This window comes from Zootoca vivipara, chromosome 5, assembly GCF_965207765.1.
Source record: "Zootoca vivipara chromosome 5, rZooViv2.hap1.1, whole genome shotgun sequence".
NCBI classification, from domain to species: Eukaryota; Metazoa; Chordata; class Lepidosauria; order Squamata; family Lacertidae; genus Zootoca; species Zootoca vivipara.
Genome location: NC_142588.1, coordinates 73,132,959 through 73,152,326, shown reverse-complemented (window position 1 = coordinate 73,152,326; position 19,368 = coordinate 73,132,959). Strand labels below are relative to the sequence as shown.

The window sequence follows — 19,368 nt, the reverse complement described above, 5'->3', positions numbered from 1 at the left end:
TTCTGTGATACAATAGTTTGGTGAGATTCCAGTCAAAGGAATCTTAACTTGCAGCACCCGCAAAGTTGTTGAGTTTTTTTTTTAAACCCAAATAGTGATTTTAAGCTGCTGTTTCCGAAAACCAGTGTCAGGAATTTTCCTAATGTATGGCAAGTCTAACTCAATGGGTCTGAGATTACCTGCATGCCATTTGAGACACTAAGGGAGCAAACTCATAGACAGGAAACATATATATCAGTGATCCTAGTTTTCAATTCATGCATGGATCCCTAAGGTTAGGACTCCATGTTTATGGCAGGGTGGCATTTATCTACCGTATCTGTCCAGGATTTCAGGCAGGGAGTCTCTCCTGCCTGGAGATACCAAGGAATGAACCGGGTACCTTCTGCATGCAAAACAATTGCTTTACCATCAAGTGATAGCTCTTCTGCAAGCAAACATTTGTATTTATAGAGGAATCTTTCTAATGTGACTCTGAAGGTAGATGACACTACACATTTTCACTGTCTCAGAAACATGAGTGGAAGGCTGTTTGTGGGATTTACTAGTGGGTTTCTAAGAAGCTGCAGCTATGCTTGAACCTGGAAGAGGCTTAGTTAGATATTTTGCTGTCCCCAGCCCAGGGATCCCTGGTCTCCTATTCAAGGCTAATAATGACACCCTGAATCCTTTTGTCTGTAAACATGCTGATTTATTACTTTCCAAAGCTCTGCAATACACCATAAAGCAGTAGTCCTCATTACATTGTCCGGCTGAGGATATGACTGGCCATCAACTTGACTGCCAGCATAATCTCTTGGCAAGTTGGCTTGATCTCAGATTCAGGAAGGAAGAACCCATATTTGCCCTTATCACGAAGTTCTAAGGTGAAGGAATATTTGATACCCTGATTGTAAGCCCAGTCATCAGAACAACCAGAGGAAGGGTCTGCAAAACAAGACAACAAAATTAATTGCTGCTAACCTGCTACAGAGAACACGGCAAGAAGAAAATAGAGGAAAATGTTATTGTTGCTTATTATTTCATCTTGTTTCTTAGGACTTCTCAAAGGCATTCAAAATAGGTTTAGAGGATGACCTCTGGTGAGCACAGAATCAAATTAAGCCTTGACCAAAGGTCCATTCACACATGCATGCTCAACACTTGATGACTGCAACACATAAAGCCTTTATATTGCACATTTTTGTATGCTATTTCCACAAGTATTGCAATTTTATGCACACTTTGCCTTCATAGACACCTCTTTTTTGGGGGGGGGTAAACATTACTTGGTTGAAGAACTGTCTTGCAAAATCTGCAAAAGTGCAAATTGTGAAGGATAGTGAATTCGGTAGTTTCACATTAAAATGCAAATGGAATTGATTTTCTATTCCACCTCTACTTCATAACCCAACGTGTCAGTCAGGGGTAGAGCTTAGAATACTCCATTTATACACATCCTTTCTCCACACAGTCTAAAAGGGCTTCTAGGCCTCCCCTCCTTGGCTGCCCGGGATCAGGGGAACTTATTTATTTGTGAGGAGCAAAATTTCAGTATAACAGAACCCCCCCCCCTCCCAAGCTGGTTTGTTGTTGTTTAGTCGTTTAGTCGTGTCCGACTCTTCGTGACCCCCATGGACCATAGCACGCCAGGCACTCCTGTCTTGCACTGCCTCCCGCAGTTTGGTCAAACTCATGTTCGTAGCTTCGAGAACACTGTCCAGCTATCTCATCCAAGCTGGTTTAGCCAGGATCTTATTAGGAACAGAGAAGCTCAGAACTGAACTGATAGGTGGATGCCTTTTCTACACTGATGTTGTTAGTGTAGTGGTGGGGCTCCTATGGTGCATGACAGGAAGAAATTCTGTAGGTGGCACTTTTTCCAACACTACATCTGCACGCCACTGTTTCTATTTTTCTTTCACATGTGTAGTGAAGGAAACCTTTGCAGTCCTAAACACAAGGATTCCAAATGTGTTATGTTTACAGAGAGATCCAGGGACATCTTCATGAATGCATTTCAAATACTTACAGATTGTCAGAGCTGATGTCCCATACTTGTATTGTTTACCATACAGGCTGGCTATAGCTTGGGAAGCTTTTCTTGCGAGTTCATTCTGGTTTTAAACAGACAAACACAAAACCAAACAAGCCATTTGTGGTGGATGAATATTCTGACAAAAAATGGAAATGGGGGCAGAAATTGCTGATGTTTTCTTATTTGTCCCATATGAACCCATATAACTGCAAAGTGAATGTGGTTTATCTCTTCAAATCTGATGGAAGCCGGTTTGATGGAATGCACATCAAACAGCAGTATTTCTCAAGAAACTACAGATATATGAACTGTGGGGCTAATGTCATGTGCACGCAGCTTCAAACACCAGCTGTGGGAGCACACCAGACCCAGAGTTAAATGGTAATCTTAACATTGCCATAGTCTCAAGATGGAACATGGGAGGGTCAACCATTGCATGTTCTCTCCCCCCAACAGCCTTAGGTTCAATCCAAAAGATGCAGAATACCTAACTGAACCATATTCAGACGTTTCCTCCTTCCTCCCACCCCCAACTTGCTTCGGTTACAATCTAAATAAATAGTTGCGGAGATCTCAGAAGCTTGAACATTATTTTGTGACATATTTGGTTGACCTAATGCAGGTATTGCTCTAATATGGATTCCCCACCCCCACCCCAGCCTGGTGCCTTTTAGATATTTTTGAACTATAATTCCCATCAACTGAGTCATACTAAGGCTGTCCAAAACTTCTGGAGAGTGCCAGGTTAGAGAAGATATTACCAGTTCGTCATGGTTGGGTGTCTTGTTAAAAGTATAGCCATAAGGGAACAATATCATCTGAGAGTAGGAATGAATCGACAGATAGGCTTTGATTGAAGAAAGATGGCTGCGGATGAATGCGGCAACTGCTTTTGTTTCCGGTTCCGACTCTGCTGACGGTCCACAAAAATTTTCAGTACATGGATCTTTGGAAGCATCCACAGCTGTTGGTGAAAAGAACACTTACCGTAGTTTCAACCAGCTAAATATAGGTTTTCCTGAAAATGTTTGAATTGAAAATTTTCCTCCAGTCCGAAATGGATGAAGAATTGATGTAGCATGTTTATTTGGTTTAACAAAACTAATTTAACAAAGCTAAGAAGGATGTCATGTTAATTTATATTTGCTGTACAAAATACACCCCCCTTTGCCAATGCCAAGATGTCTTGGAAACCAAAATATTAAAGTGAGAGGGGAGGAAGTGTGGCTTCAGAGTTATATTCAAAAAATTTCAAAGCTTTAGTTGTAAATGTGTGTGTGTGTGTGTTTTAAAAAGAAAGAATACTTACTGCCCCATGCAGCATCAAAATTTCTGTTGAGGTCAACACCAATACATTTATTGCTGGTTACATTAGAGCGATTCTTTCTCCAACAGCGATCCTGGTTGACAAAACAATTGAGGGACTTCAGACCGATATATGGATCCCCCCAACCCCTTAACAAATGATCAATGGATTAAATTGATTTTGAGCACAAAGCCACCATGGTTAAAATGAAGACTTTCATATTTAAAACTAGGAAGACAGTGCAATTAAAAATAACACACGAAATGAATTATGACATTATGATCCTCTCACTGTAAATTCTATCTCTCAGGCTCCTCATGTGAGCAAGTGCTGGTCCAATTGTTATGAATTTCCTACAAAGAAGGCATTTTAGTGTAGGTAGGAACACAGGTGGCGCTGTGGGTTAAACCACAGAGCCTAGGGCCTGCCAATCAGAAGGTTGGCGGTTCGAATCCCCATTGCTCAGTCCCTGCTCCTGCCAACCTAGCAGCTTGAAAGCACGAAGTGCAAGTAGATAAATAGGTACCGCTCTGGCGGGAAGGTAAATGGTGTTTCCGTGCGCTGCTCTGGTTCTCCAGAAGCGGCTTAGTCATGCTGGCCACATGACCGGGAAAAACTGTCTGCCGACAAACGCCAGCTCCCTTGGCCAGTAAAGCGAGATGAGCACCACAACCCCAGAGTCGTCAGGGGTCCCTTTACCTTTACCCTTTAAGCCACAGCATGAGGATGAGGTGTGCATCATTTCATGCAATGATCAAACATCATCAAGCAAATGAGATGCATATGCTAGGAAGAAGCAACCTATCAGAGTCTGGTTGGTGCATGGTAAATGGAGTCAACGGAGGTAAATGCAGAGAAACAGACCCAGGTTTGGCTGATCTCTGTATGGAATTCATAATATCTGAAGCAGAGTGGAGGACGGAGGCAGGCCAGTTCCCTGTTTAACCCTTAGTACTTCTATGTTCTGGTTGCTGGTTGTCTGTCTGGCTTCCTGATTTGCTCAAAATCTCCAGCTGGACCTCATGAGCAGTAAACTGACCTTGAAAAGGAGCTACAGATCTTTGTGCCCTTAGGGGGCCCATCTACACTATACAGAATTATGAGAACTATAGTTTGGGTGCTGGGAGTTGTTAGAACACCCCCCCCCCCAAGGTGGTATAACAATCCTGTTTCTTACCAGAGCCCTCTAAGAATTGCAACTCAGTGAGGGAAATCAGGGTCTCCTGACAACTCTCAGCCCCCTTAACAAACTACAGTTCCGTTGATTCTTTGGGGCCAAATCATGACAGTTCAAGGTGGTTTGATATTGCTTTGAATGTCTAGATTAGTGCACATGAGGCCAGAATGAGGACAGTTGCTCTTGAGCAGGTATGGACTTCATTATATCTTGTTTGCCCTCCTCAAACCGTCTTCACTGTACCAACCCATAAGAGCACACAAATATCCTAGTTTCATTGTACATCAGTCCAGAGTTTTGCCCTTTTAAAATCACAGATGAAGATTTAAGTTGCTAAAAGTAGCTTTTGCAAGCAGGAAGATGTGTACAGTACCGAAGTCCAGCTCCAGATATAGCCATCTATGTTGAGTACGGGAAGGATGTAGAACTTCATGTTGTCCAGCAGATTTGTCATTGCCTTGTCCTTTCCGTAAGTCCTGATGGCCTGGTGATACATTCAAAGGCTTAGAAGTCAGTTTGACTCAAGGATTAAAAGCAAATTACAATGCAATTCTATGTGAACTTACTCAGGAGTAAGTCTCACTCCACAGTGGGCCTAACTCCCAGATAAGTGTGCATAGGACTGTCATTGCAGCTCATTGTACTGTATTACAACAGATTCTCTGCAGAATCTTATCTACATCCTAATCATCGCAGATCACTTTTCTAGAACAGTCCCCAAAGCAAAGTGTTAACTTCATATCTATGGTTGTTTCCAGATCACCTGTTTATTGAGCATTCAACTTGGTTTGTTTGCACAAAGATCTGGAAAGAATATGCAATATTTGCTATTTATTGGGTCTTCATTCCACTTGCTTTGCAAAACAATAACTTTTAGCAATAGTTCTCCCACACTTTGCAATGCAGTCTTCCCATCGTTATGCTTACTATAAAAAGTCTGATTTTGCAGGGGTCCGAGGCTTGTTGCACAAGCATGCCAAGTCCACTTTAATTGCACAGCCTAAATTTGCTGATACAGTAGTACCTTGGTTTACAAACAGTCAGGTTTGCATACGTTTTGGATTACAAAGATGTCAAACCCCGAAGTGCATGTCCCAGTTTGCAAACTTTTTGGATTACAACCCCCCCTTTTTTTTAAATTACGAACAAATTCTTTTGGAGGCCCCATTGGCAAAAGTGCGCCTTGGATTACAACCTGTTTTGGTTTACAAATGGACCTCCGGAACGGATTATGGTTGTAAACCAAGGTACCACTGCATGTGACTGAATCTCACCTGCAAAATAGTGACAGTCTGGAAGTGGCCTATGCCATGTTTTGTTAAATCAGACTAGAGCACATTCACAATTTGTTTGCTGGCAGAAAGGGGCCTTTGATTTCCCCCCTTCTGTGTCCCCCGCTGTGAAATTGATAAGGCTGGAATTGATTATCGCTGTTGGGAGGTGCTGCATAGTAAAGGAGACTTTCTGAGGTTCAGCTGCTAAGACATTGCAGGTAAATATAATAATGATGATAATAATAATAATAATAATAATAATAATAATAATAATAATAATAATAATAATTTATTTATACCCCGCCCATCTGGCTGGGTTTCCCCAGCCACTCTGGGTGGCTTCCAACAGAAAAATAAAACACAGTAATCTGTTGTTGTTGTTTAGTCGTTTAGTCCGACTCTTCGTGACCCCATGGACCATAGCTCCTTCATGGATCAATGCCTTGTCGTGGCGAAGGGGCTTGAATAACTCAGAGAAGCTATGAGCTATGCCATGCAGGGCCACCCAAGATGGACAGGTCATAGTGGAGAGTTTTGACTAAACGTGATCCACCTAGAGAAGGAACTGGCAAGCCACTCCAGTATCCCTGCCAAGAAAACTCCATGGACAAAGACAACAGTAATCTATTAAACATTAAAAGCCTCCCTGAACAGGGCTGCCTTCAGATGTCTTCTAAAAGTCTGGTAGTTGTTTTCCTCTTTGACATCTGCTGGGAGGGCGTTCCACAGGGCAGGCGCCACCACCGAGAAGGCCCTCAAATAGGATTGATTGTTAACTAACCTCTTTCACAAACCACTGGCAAAATGCAGGTGAAATCCACTCTCTTGCATGAATTCCACAGTCCATGAAGATGGCCTTTTTGCTGCTGCTTTGTTTCCCAACCTGCTTTTGAAACATTTTCTTTGGTTAGAAACAATTTGTAAGCTGCTAGTACATGGTGTGTGTGTGTGTGTGTGTGTGTGTGTGTGTGTGTGTGTGTGTGTAAAACTATGCAGATGTGTCAGTTCCTTTCTAAGAACCTTTACGAAATGGATTTTCGCTTTTAAACAATGCTGCACTTGTGTAGCAAACCTTTATAGCTTCCAGGGATACAATCTTACGAACATTTCCTCTTCTTCAAAAAAATAAGCCCAGCTGAGCCCTGTAAAACCTATGATGGGTAGACTTGCATAGGATTTGGATGCAAGTCGTTTTGTTTTTCTCATTAAAGCAATAGGATATCCTGGAGGAAGGTTGGGGAACCTTTGTCCCTCCAGATGTTGTTGGACTACAAGTCCCATCAGCCTTGACTATTCACCATGCTGGCTGGGGTGGATAGGATATGTAGTCCAGAAACACTTGGAGGGCTGAAGATTCCCCACCGCTGCTCTTGAGTATCTTTCCCATTCTTTGATATTGCTCTGGAAAGAGCTTCGTACCTGAAGGATGTACATGGGCCGGTTCTCAAAAGTTTTTCCAATCTGAAAGCGGGAAATCAACTTTGGCTTCTTTTTTGCAATTCTGACAGTCCAAGCAGAAATCTGAATAAAATAAAACACAAATTGTTCAGCTAGCAGCAGATTAAATGCTAGTGATGCACAGATAATTCCTCCTTAATTGGAACTGAAGTTTGTAACACCAGATGATTAAAATATGGACGGACAGTAGCAGTGGTCTCATCCTTTCCAGCACAAGGGTGTCCAAACCCCAGGTCCTTTACAAATTGCTTGTTCATCAATGCTCTGTTAATTTTTAGTTGTTGTTTTATATTTTGTATTTGATATACAGTGTGGTTTTTATTACTGTTTTTTATGTAACCTGCCTTGAGATCACTTGATGAGTAGCAGGATATACATGGAATAATGATGATGATGATGCTAATACATTATCCAAGTACAGCACAGGGGTGCAGCTACATACAGAAAAAAATGCTATAAATAAGTCAGAAATTAAATCATTATAACAAAAGGGGGGAAGCGCTATGTAAAATAGCAAAGAATTTTTTTTGCTCTCCAGCACCATCTGATGTTGCACATTTATAATGCATTCAAAGCACTGGGATTTTTTGTTTTTTTGTTTACTAATGTAGCTGTGTCCCCAGTCCTATCTGAGTAAAACCAGTGCTACTTCTGACAACTGAGAATACTTCCCTTTGAGGTCCTCAAATGTATCCTGTACCTTGTGCCATTCATTATATTTCGTGTAGCTGTAGTTGTCGGGAGAATTCCTTTCAAGTTGCTTGTCAATCTCTTCTTGCAGGTTTTGAAATAAAATCCTGCATGATACAAAATGCCACAAGCAAAATCATGTACTGCCATGCACAGGATCAATTCAATATGTAAGTTTTATACACTGGTCCCATTCCATTGAGAATGATGTGTGACAAACTTTCTACGTTGGCTTCAGTGTCCTTTTAGTCACAACTGACTTTAGCTGGACCAGGTCTGTTAAAGCACATGGTTCATCCAATATGATTCAGGGAACACATGGTATATCCCAGTGATGTCCAACAGGTAGATCACAATCTACTGGTAGATCGCGAGGTGCTGTGGTAGATCACTGCCCCCCCCCAAAGCTCAACAACAACTTTGAACTTTGATTTCCTTAAAAAAAAAGCTTCACAATTTTGACTTCCTAAAAAAGCTGAACAACTTTGGTAGATCACTGCCAGTTTTTAATAGTGGGAGTAGATCTCAGTCTCTTTAAAGTTGGACATGCCTGGTTTATCTGATACAAGCAGCAATGAAGCTTTTCTAACAGCCGAACAAAACTAAGAACATCTGCTGCCTTGGGGCTATGATTCGTTAACTAATTAAGGAAGAAGAAGAAAAATGTGTTGCATCACCTGCAGGTCAAATTCTACTCAGAAATGAGAAATCCAAGGGCATATTAGGACAACTGCATACTTATATAACTTAAATGCCACTTTAATTGACCGAAAAAACCTGGGAATTGTGACTTGGTGAAGATTCCGCAGTACCTGGGGTGTCAATAATCCCCTGAGAATGACCATTAAACCAGTTTATGTGTGCAGTGTGGATATGGACACAGATAATCCCGCCATTATCACTGCATGGATAAAACTACTATTGACTTTGATTGATTGATATTTGTGCCATAGATACCCCATTGGCTCTTAAGAACATAAGAAGACCCTGCTAGATTCTACACAGTTTTCCAAGTGGCTAGCAACCGGATGTGACAAATATTTAAGCATCACCTACTCATAATGTAGGCCGTTCAGCTCCAGGAGAGTCTTGACAGTATTGGACTGTTCAGCACGGACAAGGAAATTCACTTCCATCTGGTTGACTATATGCGATGCCGAGTCTGGGTACCAAAAGTCGATCTGCACAGGAAGAAATGTCACGGGGTCAAGACGGAAGTCAACATGGATGTAGTTTTTGAAGAAATCTCTAGCTTTACAAAGTAAAATGCTCCAGCATCTTAAAAACTGGTCATATTAAGCTTGTTTGATGGACCTCTGAAAGATCAGAAATCTTTTATTTGCAGCCAAATTCTAGAATAACTTTAAAATTTCTAATTTGGATTACTGTCACTGTTGCAGGAATACCTGCTCTTCCTGGGTCCATCCATCACCACATCACCAAAGGGTTTGGATAGTGGTCCCTCCTGAAGCTGGAGTTCAATGGTCAATGTCTGGAAAAATCACAGGCTGCAGCGAAAATATTTGTTTTGCATTTACAAGGAAGACCCATCAAAATAGATTTATATGCCAGCCTGTGTTTTCTTGGAATGAAAAACTAGTATTGAAAACCGGTGTGCTAGGCCTGAGCCCTGCCTCAAAACAATCCTTTGGTAGGGAAGGGATGGAGGGAAATGTCACCTAGTGGTGAGGTTAGACTAGGGTAGTGATGTTGAATTCTCCAGAATAATCTTTTGGAGAATATTCTCGATTAATGAGGTGTGTACATTTGAAGCAGCTGTGTAGATGACATAGAATTTATAGTTTGTGGAGAATATTCTCTGGAGAATTTTCTACCAGAGAATATTCTCACCTCACATCACTAGACGAGGGTGATTATATTTTGGGTTACAGGTAGGTAGCCGTGTTGGTCTGAGTCGAAGCAAAATAAAAAAATTCCTTCAGTAGCACCTTAAAGACCAACTAAGTTTTTATTTTGGTATTTGATTTTATTTTGGGTGTTTTTTGTTCTTATTTGGTTCACAACTGGCAAAGCATGTTTAAAGGCCTTGAGTTGCAAGGGAACAAAAAACACTGAAATCATACAACATTTTTGAAGAAAGTCTATTAAAATGTCAAGGCTTTTAAGACATGTTTACATTTGTCTAGCAAAGCACTTTGGCCAGAGGGAAGACGAGTGCAGCAAATTGGCCTAAAGTCAACAAACAGCTATTTTACCACTATATGTGTTGAATGGCTTTGCAAGCGTGGGCCATTTCTCTTCTCTGGTCTCCACGGAGATATGCTGGGCTCTGAATCTGTTTTGAGAAATTTTTGTATGAAAAGATAATGCCTTCGAAATGGTGTGTTAAGGCCTTTGCAGTAAATTAATGCCTTTTTTTTGGGAGATTGACAACATTTCTCTTTACCCTTTCAAGATGAATGAAGAGAAGAGAACCAGATCCCTAGTCACTTGTTTTCAGTGTCTGCACCAAATGTGCACGTGTGTATATTTGAGCAGGAGCAGGTGTGAGGTTCCACTACTCTACTGTTTCCCATATACTTGGCTGATGGTAGTTCCCTATCTATGTAGAAGTGTAAGCTTTGTTCACATGTCTGAGGGCTGTAGCTTTTGCAGGATTCCTGAAAGTTTGATCAGGATCCTAGGATCATGCAGGTGTACATGGAGAGAGCTCTATGTACAGTAGGGATGAGTCTGTCAGTTTCGGGCTCTCTCGATTTCTAATTTTTCAATATTAAATGCATTTTGCCACATTTTTGCAATTTTTTTTTTAAAAAAACAAACACAAAAACAAATCATCACCATTTGGGCCTGAATTTCTTGTAATATACAGTTTTTTTTCTATACAATTCTTGCCTAACATAATCCATTTTTGTATGTTATTTTCACCAATAGATGCATATATATGCACACTTTCTTTAATATATTTAGTACAGAGTTTTTATTGGTGAACAGCATTGCAAAACTGAGAGACATGCAAATTTCAAAGGATACCCAGGTTTCGGTTCCGCGTATTGTTTTGTTCACGTTAAAATGCAAACTGAACTGAATTGCTCCCCCATCCCTAAAGCACAGGCCTTTTGAGGAATTCATGCTACGTCATGTGAGTGTTTGGTGGCCTCTCTTGTCTTCTTCACAGACACAGCCAGACAGATGTCTCCCTGGTGCAACCCCAGAGACTTTGTTGTTGTTGTTGTTGTTGTTGTTGTTGTTTAGTCGTTTAGTCGTGTCCGACTCTTCGTAAAAGGTGCAAAGAAGAGCAACCAAAATGATCAAGCGGTTCAGAGCAATTATCAAGAAAGACTACAAGGTTTGGGGCTTGCAAAAAGTTGAACAAGGAGGGGTGTGTAAAATAGGAAGGAATAGGAATAGGAATAATTTATTGGCCAAGTACCAAGGATACTTGGAATTTTGCTTTGACTACATTGCAAAGTAAAAAACGTACCTCATACAAACACTGTTCCGCTCACAATACAATACAATACAATACAACAGTACAGCAAAGGAACCCCACCCCACAACTGGCCTCCCCTTCCACTACCCAACTACGAGTTTAACAGTTTGATGCACAAGGAAAAAAACACTGTTCCTGTGCCTAGCCGTTTTTGTGTATAGAGGCCTGTAGTGACATCCAGATGGAAGTAAATCAAACAGATGATGACCAGGATGCAAAGGGTCCGCAACAATTCCCTCTGCTCGGACAGCATAAAGTGTCTCTATCGAGGGCTAACTATCACCAGTTACCCTTCCTGCAGTTCTTACTGTTGGAGCCTTTTCTTATCCAGCTTGGAGGCTGTGCCATACCAGGCAGTAATAGAATTACAGAGAACAGTTTCAATAATACCTCTGTAAAATTGGATGAACACTTCTTGGGGCAATTTAAATTTTCTTTGTTGTCGCAAGAAATACAACCTCTGGTGGGCCTTTTTAATAATATTATTGATGTTGCCTGACCAATTTAAGTTATGAGAAATTATAGAGCCCAGAAACTTAAAGGACTCTACTACTACAACCATGTTACCAAGGGTGGAAAGTGGCGGCAAGATGGAAGAGTGCCTTCTAAAATCGATTACCATTTCCACTGCCTTTTGGGCATTTAGCACCAAAATAAAGTTTATAGGGAGAATAGCTTCTCCCTGTCTCATAATACCAGAATCTGGAGTCATCTAATGAAGCTGGATGGTAGGAGATTTACGACCAACAACAGGAAGTACCACACAGTGCATAGCTAAGCCACAGACTTTGCTTCTTCAGCAACTGGAATAGATTTGGGGAGCGCATGGGGCACGTGCAGGAAGAGCAGAGGGGGGAAGAGAATCCCATTGCACAAGTCGAAATCTGTGAACTGAAGGGAAGCATTATTTGAATACCGCCCAAGGTTGATTTTCTTTTTCTTAACAACAACAACAACAACAACAACAACTACAACAACAACAGAGCCTTGCTGATTCTTACAGGATATTCAAGAATCCAACACTAAACACAAAGGGTGGTGGATGGGGGGCGGGGGCGGGATCCAAACTGTAAAAATATCTGACCGGTATTTTGCTTGCCAAGGATTTCAAGAAGCTCACTTGCTTTTCATTCTGAGGCTTCACACGGAACACCTTTGCACTGCAGGATATAAAAGTCAAGGAGTGAGTAGCATGTCAGGATTAATTGAAAGAAGTTCTGCTTTCGTCCAGACATGTAGAATGTTGACATGTCTTCTAATCTGGTTTTAGATTCTGATTGATTTTATTTCTTGAAAGTTTCAAATAGTTGGTTTTTTTAAAATGATGTCACTATTTTATTTTACGTTTTTGTACACCACTTAGAGGTTGTTGGTTTTTTTTTTGCTTTTTGCAATCAAGCCGTTTATAAATTGAACGATATAAATAAATAAATGATAAATACCTGTCAAAACGCCGAGGACAAGTGATAGCAAAAGCAGTGGCAATCAAGCCAAAAGCCAACAGGGACTTCATGTTTCCTTTCCTCTGCAGCAATCAATGCCTGTCATATTTACTCCTTTGCTTGGTGAGATCAGCTGACTTCCTCAGGGGCATTCATGGGATGATATGAGGTTTCTGTTGTTATGCCTGTGTTTGTAGTTAATGCAAGTACATCTCCTGTTAGTGCCTTCAAATTCATGAGGGGAGTGACCCTCCCAGAAACCTCTGTGATCAACATGAGATGCTACCGTACATCCAACTGTGATGTTTCTGTAAATAATTTGAATGGGGGGAAAAACACCCTATTGTGCAATTTAGGGGTATATTTTAATTGGCCATTGGCCTTGATATGGGTTTATGATATTCAGGAGAAGCCCTACTGACATTTGAGAGTCTTCTCACTCTGTACACTAAGGAACGCCTACACTTACATCAACCTGGGCAGCCATTCAGGTCTATCTCCTGGATGGCAACCAGAAAGAGGGTTTTATTCAGTGGTAGCTGGTATCCATTGAGACTGGAAGGATGGAAGGCTGGGAGACCAACAGTAGGTGGAGTCATAGCCAATGACAAGCGGAGCCAAATAATGCTGAGTACTACAAGGGAAAGTTTGACATGAAAGAGAGGAAGCTGACAGGCAGCACTAGTGTGCACAGCCCCCTTCTCTGCCCTTTGGCCTTGATCTGAGGGCCACTTCTCAGACCAACCTTCCCTGGGTCAACCTAGGTTCCACCAACTGCAGCTTGGCAGGTGGCTTTTCTGCACTTCCATCTCTGAGCATTGGAGGGGATGGATGGAAAAGCATGCTTGTCTTCCCTGAAGATATATCCCATGCCTGGTTTTATGCTTTAAACTGTCAAATGCATGTGAGAAGCCATCCTTTGCTTGCCCACACCCCTGGTGCCAAGTCCTCATGAATCCCCGTGTTCCTATTTCATTGCCTCTTTCCTGCTTCCCATGATAACCCTTGGGCCCCCCATTCGCTTTGGATTTTAATGGTACCTTCCTCAGGAATGCAATTTTTCAGGACACAAGCCCTAAAGCCAGCAATTCTTCTTTGCTGTTTTGCCTTTTGTTCATTGGGAGGCAGCCTCCAGGCATGTCAAGCAGTTTGACCCTATGGTGATCTTTTCAGTTTAGGTACATTCAAGATTAGGTTTTATCTTTAGTTTAGACTCATTTCCTTTATTGTCCACAGAGTCAAATATCTCCCTATCTGTTCCTTCGGGGTTTTTTTTTGCTGTTGTTATCAGCCGCTTATCAATATACTTTCTAACCGACACTTTCTCCAAACGGTTTGTGGTTACTGCAGAAACTACCCTTCTTTCATCTATTACAACTTTCCCCTTCAAAGGGCTCCACCTTTGTTCATGTGGCCCCTTGCCCTACTTTAAAGGGGGGGGGGTGTCTTCTATTTGAAAGGCTGTCTGGTCCAAGTCTGGTTAACACTTGGATAGCACGCTGAACAGGCATACAGGGCACTTGCTTACAACCTCCCTCACTATTTCTATATAAAGGATAATATTTATTTCTAAATGTGCATCTTTATATACACATTAGCAAATTTATGATTTTTTAAGGCTGCCATACATCTGGGAATCGCTCAGCAAAATGGGGTCTGGGTGGGTTTTCACTGAATTGGCAAAGTGTCTGGGAAAACCCAGATATATGGCATGTAAAAGTAAAGGTAAAGGGACCCCTGACCATTAGGTCCAGTCGTGACCGACTCTGGGGTTGCGGCACTCATCTTGCGTTATTGGCCAAGGGAGCCGGCGTATAGCTTCCAGGTCATGTGGCCAGCATGACAAAGCCGCTTCTGGCAAACCAGAGCAGCACACGGAAATGCCGTTTACCTTCCCACAGGAGTGGTACCTATTTATCTACTTGCACTTTGACGTGCTTTCGAACTGCTAGGTTGGCAGGAGCTGGGACCGAGCAACAGGAGCTCACCCCTTCGCAGGGATTCGAACCGCCGATCTTCTGATCAGCAAGCCCTAGGCTCTGTGGCTTAACCCACAGCGCCACCTGCATCCCCAATATGGCATGTACTGTAGGACTAATTCGGAAAAAATCAAAGGAAAGCCAGAAAGTAGCAACCCTAGATTGTTTTTTTTAAAAAAATGCTCTTTTGATTATGCATTTTCTACTTTTTGGGGGTGATGGTGCACCCACCTGTAGTTCTAAAGCACTGTATTTAAATGAATTGTGTTTTTTTTTAAATAAGAACTGCCCCTAAATGGCCTGAATGCAGTCATGAGACAGCCATGGGGCTGGCTCAGGATCTAATAGATCCCAGGCCAGCTCAGGGCTTTCCTTTGGGGGCACTTTCAGCTGGGGGAAAGGGAAGCTCTGCACTGGCAGAATGGCACAGCTGTGTGTGTGTGTGTGTGTGTGTGTGTGTGTGTGTGTGTATTTTAAAAAATGACATTGACTTAAAAAAGGATACAAAACATTTTTAAGACCTTGTCTGGCTACTGGTGAGCTCTTTTAAAGATTCGTTCATTTATTAATTTTATTAACCAACTCTATTGACTGCTCCATGACATAAAGCCTTTGGAACTGGTGTTCACAGTAAAAACGGAACAAAATGCAGCAACACAAGCTCCAAGAACAACAAAATAAAATAAAGAATATTCTAAAACAGGCATGTCCAACAGGTAGATCATGATCTACCGGTAGATCACTGGACGTCTGTGGTAGATCACTGGTAGATCACTGGCTCCCCCCAAGGAAGCTGAACAACTGTGGCTCCCATAATAAAAGCTCAACATTTTACCTCCTCCCTGAAAAAACTCAACAACTTTGACCCCCCCCCAAATGGGCCTTCCTAAAAAAAGCTCAACAACTTTGACCTGAACCCCAAAAAAGGGGGTAGATGACTGCCAGTTTTTAACTCTGTGTGTAGATCGCAGTCTCTTGGGAGTCGGCCACCCCTGCTCTAAAACAATAAAGCCATCTATACAAACTCTAAAACCATTTCCTCAAATATAAACGAAAATTCCACAAATGTCTTGAATCACACCTCAGGGAAAGCTTTCCTAAACATCACCAGGTGCCTAAACACCATCAGGGCTAGGCACGTGTCTGATTTCAGATAGTAATTGAGAGCTGAATCTGCAGTTCTGAAAGTCTAGTTTCTAGGACAGGCTAAGTGAACCTCAAGATCAAAAGCTACTCTCAGTAGTGCCCCATCTGAAGAGTACAGCTGCTTGGCAGTGATATAGTGGGCAAGGTAATCCCTTAGATACCTTGGTCTCAAGTTGATTAGGACTCTAAGTGCTAAAAAGCAGGGCCTTGAACTGTGCCTGGTAGCCACCTTGGAAAGAGGTTTTAACAATCACTTAATCTTAATCTAACCAATCAAACAATTAAGGATTTGTAGCCATACTCTCGATATCCAACATCCACCTGAAATAGGCATGATTAGTTACATTTACCGCAGTTTTGCTATGATGATGTGATAAAGATGATGTCTGACTGCATCCTATGAGAATGAGGATGGTGATGAGCACAGGTTCAAATCCCTTGTATATATTTTCTGTCTTTCTCTTGTCTCTTCCTACTTCTGTTGCTTTCCTTCAGTCATTAGGCACAGGCTCAACCCTATCAGTTAAACATCCTGCAAAGAGGGACCCTTTTTGTGGATCTGAGCAGGTGCCCTACGGCTCTCTTATCTCACGTTTCTCCCCTTTAGGTATCTTCACAGAGAAAGTAGTTGAAACCAATCTCCCAGGAAGACGAGATAAGAATGAGAGGAACTGTGCAGCCGAAGAACCCTCATGCTTTGTTCTGAGTTGTCTCCATCCCAGCCTGAGATATGTTGAATCCCATCAGGAAATTAATTTTGTTTGGATTTTTAATATGAAGGTTTTTGGTCTGTGCAGGAAGAATGTAAAAAGGCAATTTCTCTTTAAATTGGTACACATATACCTGGGTGTCATAGCAACTGAGGAATGCCTAAGCAACATTCTAAAGTGATCATCCATTGCTCATCCTCAAGAAGCTCCAACAGCTAGCAGAATATAGATGGACAGTAATTTATCAAGTGAGCAAAACCATTTTGTAGGCTTGTGGTCTGTATCACCCAGCCAAATGGTGAGGCAAATCCCACCACACTTCCACAGTAAATCAGAAACCTGGGGAAGTACTTGTCAGGAAGTTACAAAATGACCATCTTATTAAGTGGCTATGTAGTTGCCAATATCATTTGGCAAGTAGTCACTTGCATGCATTCATCTCTCTTCCTGGCTGACATTGGATTCAGCTACATTAGTAAAGAAAAAGCATGTGTTATACCGCTGTGACACACATATATATATATACCCGAAGGAGCATCTCCACCCCCATTGTTCAATGAGGTCCAGCTCTGAGGGCCTTCTGGTGGTTCCTTCACTGCGAGAAGTGAGGTTACAGGGAACCAGGCCGAGGGCCTTCTTGGTAGTGGTGCCTGCCCTGTGGAATGCCCTCCCAACGGATGTTAAGGAAATAAACAACTATCTGACTTTCAGAAGACATCTGAAGGCAGCCCTGTTTAGGGAAGTTTATAATGTTTGATGTCTTATTGTGTTTTTAATATTCTATTGGGAGCCTCCCAGAGTGGCTGGGGAAACCCAGCCAGATGGACGGTGTATAAATAATAAATAATAAATTGTTATTGTTGTTGTGATGATGATGATGACGACGACGGTGACACCAGGTGGCACTGTGGAGTCCTGGCTTTCGCCAACGCGACTTCCCATTATGAAGTTTACAACACGTTTTTCTGAAACGCTTTTTGATGTGTCTAGATCCAGCCATTCTTCATACAAATTGTACAGTATCTGCAAGAGGTTACCAAAAACACAGAGGACTTTCAGACATTTTCAATTTCATGGAGAGCAAAAGCGGTGGTGAAAGTGGTGAAAATTAGATCCATATGCTTGAATTAACTGGGGACGCAATACATATCTACACATACAACCTGAGTATAGGGGCTCACAGCATTAACACCCCAACAGATCTTGCTTCATCATTAGCGTTCCAGGGAAGCCCCAGTCCATAGCTCTTGGGAGCACCACAGAGCCAAAACCCTCACACAAAGCTCCCCACCTATTGTTTTCCCAGGATGATGTCGCATCCAGTCAGGTGAAGTGGGAAAAGGCCCACCCATTTGTCTCTATGTAGCTCATGTAAATGGCAGTGTTTCACTGGCCAACCAATATCATTACCTTAACAAAGGAAGTGGTTGGGCAGGTTTCCTCTCATATATTCTAACGTTAAACACACAGGACCACAGGTTTGGGCAGACTGACCCCCCCAAAATCATGGCTTGGGATACACCCATGCAACAGATGCCCTTCAATGCTGGTTCAGTATAAAAGTCATACACCACCAGAAGCTATAATGTACCAGGCTGTGTCTTGAACCTGCAGGTACCCAGCAGCAACTCTCTGGAGCCTTTTGTTCCATACTTACCAGCATTCAGGTATACTTCTGAAGGCCAGACAGACTAGGCCAGGGGTCCCCAGACTACGGCCCGGGGGCCGGATGCGGCCCAATTGGCCTGCCAATCCGGCCCGCGACGACCCCCGCCACCCGCCGCCCGCTCTTACGGCGCGCAGCGCGGCAGCGCTCTTCCGGGTCGGGAAAAAAGCGCCGAAAATCCTTTGTGTGCATGCGTATGGGCCTCTCCCGACCCGGAAGAGGTCATTTCTGGTGCACTTCCGGGTCGGGGGAGGCCCATACGCATGCGCACAACGGATTTTCAGCGCTTTTTCCACCCTGGAAGCACGCCGCTGCGCCGGTAAGCGCCCGTGCGCATGTGCACGGGCGCGCACTCCCCCACCCGCCGGCCCGCACAGGCGCGCGCTCCCCCGTCCTCTGGCCCGCCGCGCGATCGGCGCGGTGGGAACCGGCCCAAATGCCAGTAAGTCTGGGGGCCCCTGGACTAGGCCTTAGAGGTCAAGGCTGCACATTTAGCCCTAAAGGACCTTCCTTTGTTTCCACGCTGTCATTTGACTCTACAAGCCAATCAGCGCACCCCAAGCCCTATAAAATCCTCAAGGACAAGCTAGTTTATTAGTCCAAGCAATGTTTGTGTGTGCTAAGAGTTGCTTTGCTCTGCTCCTGATTACCAGCCCAACTATGACTATCTTTTTGTACCTTGCTCTTCTGATTCCTACCTGCCCTTGCTTCTGGTCCTTTCACCTTTGGCGCTTGTGACAGAAACAGACTTTGCTCCGGCTGTGGCATGTCCCAGTGCAGAATCAGTCCTCATAGAAATTGGCGGACACTGGGTTAGACCATTGGTCTATTTAGGCCATTACACTGACTGTGACTGGTAGTGACAAGGGCCAGCCCACCCATGACGCAAGATGAGGCAACCGCCTCAGGCAGCAGGATCCAGAGGTGCAACAGATCAGACCTCCAAGGATTGCATTGCCAGCTGCCACCGCCATAGTAACAGTGATGGTAGTGGCACACTCCTTGAAGATGAGATCTGCCACCTCCTTGGCAGCCGTCTCCAATGCCAC

General features: G+C 42.9%; 1 protein-coding gene across 1 annotated transcript; it reads right to left on the bottom strand.

Annotated features, from left to right (window-relative positions):
* Window positions 1–673: 673 nt before the first annotated feature.
* Window positions 674–13,003, bottom strand: LOC118093695 (mast cell carboxypeptidase A-like). The gene is made up of 11 exons (XM_035133276.3): window positions 12,819–13,003; window positions 12,461–12,536; window positions 8,979–9,103; window positions 7,933–8,029; window positions 7,194–7,295; window positions 6,556–6,657; window positions 4,874–4,984; window positions 3,327–3,417; window positions 2,779–2,981; window positions 2,012–2,096; window positions 674–927 (listed from the first exon to the last, which is right to left on the bottom strand). Exons 1-11 carry the CDS (start codon window positions 12,887–12,889, stop codon window positions 740–742), a joined length of 1,251 nt encoding a protein of 416 aa, XP_034989167.3. The 5' UTR covers window positions 12,890–13,003; the 3' UTR covers window positions 674–739.
* Window positions 13,004–19,368: the final 6,365 nt, after the last annotated feature.